At 34.5% G+C, this 11,089-nt stretch overlaps 1 protein-coding gene across 3 annotated transcripts; it reads left to right on the top strand.

Moving 5' to 3' along the window:
* The first annotated feature begins 497 nt into the window (after positions 1-497).
* On the top strand, positions 498-11,089 carry LOC132158032 (cytochrome b5 reductase 4). Of its 3 annotated transcripts, none has more exons than XM_059567278.1 (17): positions 498-732; positions 1,566-1,684; positions 1,815-1,968; positions 2,664-2,764; positions 4,013-4,097; positions 4,370-4,405; positions 4,522-4,594; positions 5,145-5,202; positions 5,322-5,415; positions 5,525-5,557; positions 5,834-5,956; positions 6,693-6,833; positions 6,931-7,080; positions 7,527-7,677; positions 9,330-9,416; positions 9,751-9,912; positions 10,035-11,089. In XM_059567278.1, the coding sequence occupies exons 1-17, from the start codon at positions 582-584 to the stop codon at positions 10,087-10,089; spliced, it is 1,773 nt and encodes a 590-aa protein (XP_059423261.1). In that variant the 5' UTR covers positions 498-581; the 3' UTR covers positions 10,090-11,089. The 3 variants fall into 3 exon arrangements, with proteins under 3 accessions (XP_059423261.1, XP_059423262.1, XP_059423263.1); XM_059567279.1 differs by lacking the exon at positions 498-732 and adding an exon at positions 1,241-1,460; XM_059567280.1 differs by lacking the exon at positions 498-732 and adding an exon at positions 1,276-1,322.

Here is an 11,089-nt window from a genome sequence, read left to right as displayed (position 1 = left end):
TTAATTTTTTATTTATTTATTTTTTCCTGTAAGTAGCAATGCTTGAGTAAAGAAGGTAGTGTTGAAAGTTACATAAGAATCTTCCTGGATATTTCTGCAATCAAGTCATATGCGGTTTCTATCCACTGTTCACTGGATGCAGTCAAACTCATCTCACAAAGTCTAGTACATTTTTAGTTATGCATCAATTAATCATTTAATTAAAATTAATGATCAGTTAATCAGTTTGTTAAAATTAATGTTTTTCCCAATGCATTTTTTTAGTCTGAGTTATTAGACATTCATCCAAAAAAATGAGTGTTTGAGGAAATGTGGAAGGGTATTAGTTGATGTTTGAGGTTTCTTTGTAAATTAAAACTGCATTTGAGCAGAATTATAAACGCAAACATCCAAGTTTGAGACTTTTATTTTGAAATTGTAACCCCTACTATGAAATTCTATGCCATTCTGTATAATCTATCTACTACTTCCTGTTGGCGGGATTAAACAGATTAGCTATTAATAAAAGTCATGCCCGTCAGCATGTGCCCCCGTCATAATGCCATAGTCAATGTATATTATCAAACTGATAATTATGTGTAATGTTTTCTGAAACCACTGATCGTAAAAATATCATTGGAATGCTAAAAGAAGATGATGAGGACTTTGAGGATGAAGATGAGGAAGATGACAGAGCAGCAAACAGAGGGAACATTTTAGATGTCCTTTCTGTCATATCTAGTGTTGTGTCTGGTGAGTAAAAAAAAAAAGAACTTTCAAACAATTAAACCTGAAGTATAACAGAGAAAGATTATCTGAAATGTAGTTCAAAGTAAATTATTTTAACTTAAGTGGCATATATATATATATATATATATATATATGTACGTTATGTATATATGTATGTATATATATATATATATATATATATATATATATATATATATATATATATATATATATATATATATATATATATATATATATATATATAATTGATTACACATAATACATTTTTGTTTATGATCAGTCTAGCTGAAAAAAATATATTAATATAAAAAAGTAAAAGTAAATTTTGCATATTATAATTATTGTCACTTTTACACGCATGGAAACACTATCAATAGTTATTATTTTATATTGACATACTAATAAAAATGTGTGCCTTGTACATTTATTTAAGAATTTGTATTTAATTCTAATAACATTCGAATTTTATTATGAAACCAGAATGGTCGCTAGAGGACGCTATGACGTCATATTTTGGCGACGGTTTTTTGGATTCGGAGTCGGACTGTTACTGTAGCTGCTGTTATTTTCAGACAGCAGTATCATTGCTAGCGGTTGTTACATTTTTCTGTCTTTGTTTGTTTGTAGAGCAGTTAAATTGGATCATGTTGTTATGTTCGTTAGCTCAAAAAAATAAACCCACCTGCCAAATGAGGAAGTCGCATTTCATTACACTTTGATAACACTTCCTCGTCAGCAACTTAAACTCCTCTTACCAGAGACGTTAATGTGTATTTATCTAGTGTGTTTTGCCAGGTTCTGTCATCAGATCAGTGATATTTAGTGTGCTTGGGCAGGTTTTCTCAGGAGCTGGATTTGTTTGAAAGCATCAGAGATGTTAAATGTACCATCTCAGTCTTTTCCGGCAGCTGGGTCCCAGCAGAGAGTCGCACCAGCCGGACAGTCCAGAAACAAGGTCGGTCCCTTAAACTTCATAGGAGTCATTTAAAGAGTGATTTAAATGCATAGCAAAATGAGACTGCTTTGTATTTATCATGCCGTTATGTGTACAGAACTGCATTCACAGCTGTGTGTAACACATACAGGTGGCGCTGAAGCCGGGTCACGGTCTCCTGGACTGGATCAGACTGACCAAGAGTGGACGTGATCTGACCGGACTGAGAGGACGACTGATTGAGGTCACAGAAGAGGAGCTGAAGAAACACAACACCAGAAACGACTGCTGGACTTGCATTAGAGGTAGCCAAGAACACACATTTCTATGCTTACAGAGGTGAATTTACAGAAACCTGTTGGGAATGTGCTTTGGTCGAATTTAGATTCAATGGAACTTTTCAAAAGAAAGAGCTATATATATATATATATATATATATTTATTTATTTATATTTAATTTAAAAAGGCTACATTTAATTGATCGAATGTATCAAATAACACATTTTGAATATGAAATGAAATGAAAATGTTGTGTTTGAAAAATGCTGTCCTAAATTTAATTAAATAAAAAAATTATAAAAATGTAAAAATTGTTCCCACAAAAATATTAATGAGTTAATTCGCCCCAAAATGAAAATTCTCTCATTTATTACTCACCCTCACGTCGTTCCAAACCCAGAAGACCTTTGTTCGTCTTCAGAACACAAATTAAGATATTTTTTGATGAATTCTTTAAGCAGCACAACTGTTTTATTAAAATGATTTCTAAATGATGCTGAAAATGCACTTATGAAAACGCAGAAGTAAATCAGAAATACATTCCAAATATATTAAAACGGAAATCCAGTATTTTAAATTGTAAAGCTATTCACTAAATAAATGCAGGCTGGTGAGCACGAGTGACTTCTTTCAGTTCTGTTTGCATCCACACAAGAAATATAAGATGTTGGAGCTGTGTCAGGTGTATACATGGCTCTGTATGCTTGTGTGTTTTCTGTAGGTATGGTGTATAACGTGAGTGCCTACATGGATTTCCACCCTGGTGGGGAGGAGGAGCTGATGAGGGCTGCTGGGATTGATAGCACTGACCTGTTTGACCAGGTACATTCTCCCTGAGCAGAGGGTTTAACAGTTTATGTTACATGTACAGTTACTTATAAATATACTTTACATTGCCCCCCCCCCCCTAATGTGCTCATATGAAAATAATAATAATTATTATTATACAAATACTTATTTATTGTGAATATTAAATTCTTAGAATTAATCTGTTGATTCTGTTGAATTTGCGAGCAATAAAATAGCATTTTACATTTATCATAGGTGAATAATCATATGTTGTTCAGCTGCTTCTTACATTTCAGCATGTATTAAAACATACATTTATTTATTTAATGTGTAAATGTTACATACGAGTATCTGTATGTAAACACTGAGGATAGTCTGATTTTTAAACCAGAGTAATGGTTCATGGGAACATTTACGAAAAGTTATTAATTAAAGGTACAGGTTGTAGGACCTGCCACTAGAGGGCGCACTACCAAAACAATAACAATCGCATGGTTTGATGACGCTAAGAAGGAGCGTGGAATGATGGGATTTGTTGTCTTCCACCCAGCCGCTAACGGCCATCAATCAGACGGAAAGATAAATCATGGATTTAACAGGAGTTCAACAATTTGCGTGAGTAGATTACATACAAAGTCAATGGAAAGACGCATCCTCGCGTGGGTCTAGAGACGCAATGCCCCGCGTTTGGTGTGTATGGCCCATAATACTAATCTTGTTGATCGTTATAATAGCATACATTTTCTGTAAAGATACGAATCCAAACAACTCACCTGTCGAGTAAAACACAAGCGAGATCGGCATCTCTTTCTAGTTGAAGTTTGTCACGAAACTACTTCCGCATTTGTCCATGACACTGTTGTCATGTGGTTTCTACGTCAGTAAAGGCGGTAACAAGGGGTAACTAATGTCATTGACAGGCGACTGCACTGCCCTGTGTCACTGTTTAGAATGGGAATTTTCTCATGATTTACAAGTAGTTGAAAACATTAGAGATATTGTTAGTAATCAGCTGGATAAAATATATAACACTAGCCTAGTGGTTTTTGGATATTTTACTGCAAATATCTTACAAATTGTACCTTTAATTCTAAAAGAATTAATGAAATGTTTATGTATAAAAGTGAATTGGTACACATTTTTGTGTAATTTAGAAGCACTTTATAAACTATGTGTTTCTGAACTATGAATTAACTATGAACTAATAGCTTGCAAATTATTATAAGTACTTTGTTTTAGTATACATATTATTATCATTGTTGCTGCTTCTGTCCACCCAAGGTCCACCGGTGGGTGAATTATGAGTCCATGCTGAAGGAGTGTCTGGTGGGGAGGATGGCAGTGAAGCCCAGTCCTGCTCTTCAAGGTTCCGTCAGCTCTTTTGGCAATAGAAAAGAATTCAGTGAAAACCATTCTTTTTGTTATTATATATAATTATTCTGATACAAACATATTGCTTTACGGCCTGCACATCAAGTTTTTGCTTGAAATGATCAGTAGTTGAAATATTCTCCGTACTAATTAACGCACCGTTAACAGAATGAAATATTCCTATTAATTCAGAATCAAACCCGAAATAAGATTTTTGATGTTGTTTTTGTTTTAATGCCTCGTTACATGGTTCTTTGGTTCCTGCAGCTCAGACAGAGAAGATGGAAAGCACTCACATGAACGGTATGACATCAAAGCCATAGTTCAACTATGCAGATTTCTAGTTATAAATGCTGAGTAAGCTATTACTTGTGTTGATTCAAGAGGAGTAATTCTCTGTGTGGTACTCTTTATACCAGGTTTGTCTCTTCCTTCACCTTTAAGACAGGAGCCTGTACCTACTCCTCTCCCTGCCAAAGATCATCGCCCTCGGTATGTTTTTCTGTTTATGTCATGATTATAATAAAATCGTACTGAGTGACTCATTCTTTGGTACAGTATCAGCATGGTCTGTGTCTTGTTCAGACTTTTTTAGTCTGTTATGAAGCATTTAGGGCTAGTTGTGGTGAATAATGATTAATGGTTTTGTTGAGATTACATGTTTGGTCTCAGGAAGATTCATTCAGTGAATCAGAGTTATTTTAACCACTCAGACAGTTTACTAACAGGGCTCTAAAAATACTAGTGTTTTATTAAAAAAAAAAAAAAAAATGTTATATTAAAATGAATGAATACAGAAATACTTAAGCTAGGCAAAAATTAGGAAAACAGAAAATAAACTTGTCAGCCTCACCTAATTGGCTGATTCTTATGTATATATACATATATATATATATATATATATATATATATATATATATATATATATATATATATATATATATATATATATATATATATATATATATATATATATATATATATATATATATATATATATATATATATAATAATTATTATTATTTATTTTCTTCATGTTTAGGTATGATTGGTTCCAGACAGATGGAACTGTCAGTATTGTTGTTTACACCAAGCGGAAGGTTTGTCTCAACTCATTCTCATAAGATTCAGTGGTTATCTGGTTGTCTTTTCTTAAATATAAAAGATTATTAAAAATTAAATTAAAACATTACCCCCCCCCCCACCCCCCCACCACCAGATTCCCAGCGCTGGCTGTGCAGTGGTGGATCTGCAAGATGCTACTCTTCGGGTGGAGATGCTCTTAGGGAAGATGTCATACCTTCTCTACTGGCGTGGGTCTTTCTGCACTTCTTCAGCCACTGAGACATGAACATTGTTGTGTATTGCTATATATCTGTCATAACATGATATAATAGTTCATAACACTGTTCCTTTTTATAGGCCTGTCCAGTGAAGTTCAAGGAGGTGTTGATGGTGAGTAGTATGTTAAATTAGACATGTTTTTAATGTGGAAATATTTTGAAAATTACTTGTACAAAAAATACTGTGGCTGTACCATGGTACAGTAATGATATAAACTGATATTACTGTGATCCATTGTGGTGTAGTGTACATTAACTTGCTAATGATTCATTTTATGTTATGGCATTTACATGGTGATACTATTTAAACTATATGCTTTTTGGAAAATATCAATAATTTATTTTTCTCATTCTAAAGAAGTGTTTCTCTGTTGTCCTGTGCTTATAGTTCAGACAGCCCACTCTGTAGGAAAAGTTCAGGTGTGTTTCCACAAATCTGTCAAAGATAAGTGGACGAAAGTGGGGCAACCACTAGAACACCATGACACATTTATTCAGTGTAAAGATCGTGGTGAGTAACAAACCTTTGATCTCAATTTTCTGACTAATATCTAAATTTTTAAGAATTTGCGGTTTAATTTTGTAAAGATATAGAGAAACATGTTTGAGATATTACACTTTTTACATGAATTAAAGGGGTACCACAAGGCTCTGTGTTGGGATCTTATTATTATTATTATTTAATATATAGAATTAATTCAAGACACATTGATCCTAAAACAAATTCAGATCTGTGTGGTGTTGTTTTACTGTTGTGCTTCTACATAAAATTTTGTCTTGTTTATTTCTGTTGATTTGACAATTTCCTACATTCAGAATTGGTTCTTAATTTTGAGGGGAAAAAAAGATTTTCACCATTAAAGGTGTTCATATACAATCAAATATACATGACTCCTTGAAATAGAAGCATATATTATGAGCATCAGCGCCTAAAACATGGACTGAGTTTGTAGAAGTCTTTGTATCTGCTGCCCCTGAACACACTTAAACTCTAAAATTACAAACCTGATTACCATTGAACATTTCTAGACCAGATGGTTTAGCTGATACCACTATCTTAATATATAGCTTGTTAGTCCAATTCCCCACTTAATTTCCTCATTATTGCATGTATTTTTTCGATTTCTATCATTTTATATGAAATTGTTGTTGTAATATTTTTGGCTTCTAGGTCTCTGAAAGAAATAGCTTGGTAAAACATAAATTGATAATAATAGTAATGTTTAATAACATTTGTTTCATCACAGAGCTGTTCTACAGGGAATGTGTGTTGGTTTCAAAAACGGATGTCACACATGACACGCAGGTCTTGCGATTACAACTTCCACCAGGGTCACATATGCAAGTTCCTGTGGGAAGACACGTCTACCTCAAAACCTCTCTCCAGGGTAATGCGTCACTTTGTCACACATCTAAAGATAACCAATGGAAGGTGACGGTTTTATGGAGTGTTCAACAGGCTGCTTTTTTGTGTTTGGTGAGCAGGTACAGATGTTGTGAAACCTTACACACCAGTGGATCAGACGCTAATACCTCCCTCACAATCCAGTGCTGAAATGGGCTCAGACTTACAGCTCATGATAAAGATCTATCCTGATGGATTGTTGACCTCACATCTCGCCAACCTCCCTGTTGGTTTGTAATTTCCCATATAATTTTTTTTAAAAGAAGGAAACCGTACTACCGTATTTTCTGGACTATAAGTCACATTTTGGATCTTGGTTCTAAATAAATGCGACTTATAGTCCAGTGCAACTTATATATGTTTTTTTCCTCGTCATGATGTATTTTTGGACTGATGCGACTTATACTTAGGTGCGACTTATAGTCCGAAAAATCCGGTAAATGATTTTTCACCATGCAATTCATTAACTGGAATTAGAACCCCACCCTCGTCAGTAAACCTGTCAGTAAACAAGCTCATGGCTCACAACACTGTTTTGCAGATACAGAAAATAATTATAATTAATAGTTAAAAAACAAATAGTCAGTTTCAGTTTGAAAATAACCATGAAAACTGGAATTGCATTGAATAATAAGCAACCCTTACTGACTCCTGTCATGTTTCTGGTCTGTTCCAGGATCCTCTCTGTCAGTAGGTGGTCCGGAGGGATCCTTCTCTATCCGTATCCTGCGTGATGTCACTCATCTCTACATGCTAGCGGCCGGCACGGGTTTCACACCCATGGCTCGTCTCATACGGCTGGCTCTTCAGGACCTCACATCAGTCAGGTCTGCTCTGTACAAATCTGAAAGAAGAAAAAAAAAACACAACAAACAACATGCACTATTTAAGTCACCAATCGAAAAGCAAATGTTGCAATCACTTTTGCTGGTGTCAATGTGGTTGTAATAAAGCAGGGATGCACAGTATTATTGGAAACGTAATTAAAAATGTAATTATCGGTATCAGCCCAATATGAAAAATTATGCGGATATGGCCTGAATGCTGATAAGATTCACTGATTTCGCCATATTTATTCTGAGAATGCACGTACAGAATGACTCATTTGGTGTGTGACAGAGTAAACAATCACTAGTGCATGCAACGGCAACAACAACAGTCTCCCCCGGGTCCTGATGCCCACCTGGTGAGCTGTTTCATTCACTTAGGGGGTATTGTTGGCCTATTTGTAATAAAATACAGTAAAATACACAAATAATATTAAGATTGTTCAAAGTAAATGCAAAAACAAAAGTGCTGCATGGGGTATAAAGTCTCGGTGCTCTTTGGTTGTGGGATAGTAAATCTCTGAAGACAAGAACTCCAAGGCACTCGAATATCTCAGTGAAAAAATTAAAAAGCCTTTATTACATTCTTGGCTTGCTTTTTTAAAAAAAAAGCAAGCCAAGAATGTAATAAAGGCTTTTTAATTTTTTCACTGAGATATTCGAGTGCCTTGGAGTTCTTGTCTTCAAATATTAAGATTGTGTTTCTGATTAAATGAAGCAGTAACTGGTGTCATACAATCATATGTATGTTTTGATTTAAAGTGATACTCCACCCCAAAATGAACATTTTGTGATTAATCACTTACCCCCATGTCGTTCCAAACCAGTAAATGCTTCGTTCGTCTTTCAGAACACAATTTAAGCAATTTTGGATGAAAACCTGGAGGCTTGAGACTGTCCCATAGACTTCCAAATAAAATAAACTGTCAAGGTCCAGAAAAGTATGAAAGACATCATCAGAATAGTCCATCTGCCATCAGTGGTTCAACCGTAACGTTTTGAAGAGACGAGAATACTTTCTGCATGCGAATAAAACAAAAGTAATTACTTTATTCAACGATTTGTCTCCTCTGTATTTCTCAGCATCACTGTAGAGCCATTTTGGAGAATATGAAACTCAAATATATTCTCTGTACTCGGTTACAAAGCTTTTAAAGCCATTGTTGGTTGTTTAAAAGATCTGATGGAGGAATCCATACCGCATTAAACCTCTTATTGTCAGTTGTGATAAAGCTTCCCGATGTTATGGACATTGCCTTCTTTGATACTGTCACTACGGTTACCCAAGTATGGTTGTGACTTTAATTGTTCGTTCATACAGATTTGTATTAAAGTGGTTATTTTAATCTGCTGAATGAAAAACACTTTGAAGACACCTACAATCAAGTGCAGCTGTCACTGTCAAGCAGTGTTGAAGCAGCCATCCTGGGCATTTGTATTAATGATAGATTTTAATTATTTTAATTCTTGGGAATTGATGTATGTATTTATTTAAATGTTTACTCGTAAAGAAAAATGGAATAGTTTGGAATAAAATGATTGGTTGAAGATTATTAGTAGAAGTTACAGTTGTTATTATTATTATTATTATTTTTGTAACTAAGATTAATCCAACTAATTGATAGATTAACTTTAAATATTGATATTTTCAGAAAAACCAAGCTGATGTTCTTCAACCATCAAGAGAGGGACATACTTTGGTGCTCCCAGCTGGATGAACTTTGTTCAAAAGAGGAAAGGTATCATTTATCGAATTATGTCTGACTGTTCATTCTATCAGGAATGTAACATCTTTAAATTACATTACAGTGATCTATTTTAGTTAACTGCCTCACTGGCTACTGATAAGTATTTATATAGTGCTTTATACAATACAAATTGTTTCTAAGTAGCTTAACTTTAATAAACAGGAAAATAAGTGTTTATGTTGCAAAATTCATCGATTTGAAAAATAATTCAATTTCATCTGCAAAGCAGCTCTACAATAGTGTCGCCATTCAACTCAATTCAGATTCAATGTTGATTCAATTCAGACTGTCACTAGGCAGCACCCTAACTGTCGTGTTATCTTAGGTTTGAGGTGGAGCACGTTCTGTCGGAGCCTACAGACTCTTGGAGAGGCAGAAGAGGGCGGATAGATGCTTGTATGCTGCAGAACTTCCTGGAGAGACCAGAAGACTCCAAATGTTTAGTGTGTGTGTGCGGCCCAACTGGATTCACAGAGTTAGCAGTGCAGTGAGTCATTGTTTTAATGGCTTACATATATACATTTGAGATATCTGAAGCTGTTTGAGGCATTTTTTTTTACTTTTTGGGTAATGCATTAATTTGTTTTCTCTTTGTATACTTTCTCACAGGTTGGTCAGAAAGCTGGACTTCAGTGAAGAGGAAATTCACATTTTTCAGGGCTGATCGGGACTTTAAAGTGAAAGATGGATTTCACATACTTGCAGACTATCTCTATGCATATAAAATGCACTTTCCACTCAAATAGCTGTAACACTGTTCTACTATATCGTCTTATAATTTGTAGAGATCTTATGCCACAATCAGAAGCCTGCACTCTGAGAAACATCAGAAGTTGGTTTCTTAACATTTTATTTTATTTAGTTTCCCATTTGAAGTTTGCAGATTTGAACAATGCAGAATAATTCTGCTAGGTTTGTTTATGCAACGAAGAAGATATTTGATTGTTTTCTGCATTTCATATTTATTAATGACTTTTAGAGCACTTTGTGTAATGTAGCTACAACATAATTGAGAAAACAATCCATGCATCAGATTTTCTTGCTGGGTCTCTATTAAGCAAATTAAAAATGATCAGTTAGTCAGGATTCAAGAGATGGGTTACTTTACAAGTATAGCTATTGCTGTTTTGCTGTGTGAAATGCTAATCTGATTGCAGAATTAATAAGGTTTCTCAGTGTGTGTACTGACAATATTCTAATGGTAAATTATTATTTATGGTAAATGATCTACCTGGAACGCAATTCCCAACAGAAATGTATATTTTGTGCCTCTTGTGCTGTTTTGTCTCAACTGAAATCTGTAAACTTTTATGACAGGCCTGATGTCAGTTTAGAGGGGGGGTCAAAACTATTATAGCAAAGCACTTTCTGTTATACCAGCAAACCAGGTTGCTTCTGGAAATGTATCTTCATGCATTGTTTATTGCATGATACTTTGGATATTATGTGTTTGATACATTGCAGTCAAAATATTTATATATAGAAGAAACCTCTGAAATATGATTGATTTGTAAAAACTGATAATTATTTGACTAGTCAACCACTGATGGCTTCCAACAGAAAACTTTAACAGGATTGTTCTATCAGTGCTCACATTCAAGGGTAGGATGAGATGTGGCACTAAGCTGTACGCATTAAGAAATTGAATTAAATGGTTAAAAATA

This window comes from Carassius carassius, chromosome 15 (genome assembly GCF_963082965.1).
Source record: "Carassius carassius chromosome 15, fCarCar2.1, whole genome shotgun sequence".
Taxonomy (NCBI): Eukaryota; Metazoa; Chordata; class Actinopteri; order Cypriniformes; family Cyprinidae; genus Carassius; species Carassius carassius.
This window is presented reverse-complemented; position numbering and strand designations above follow the sequence as displayed.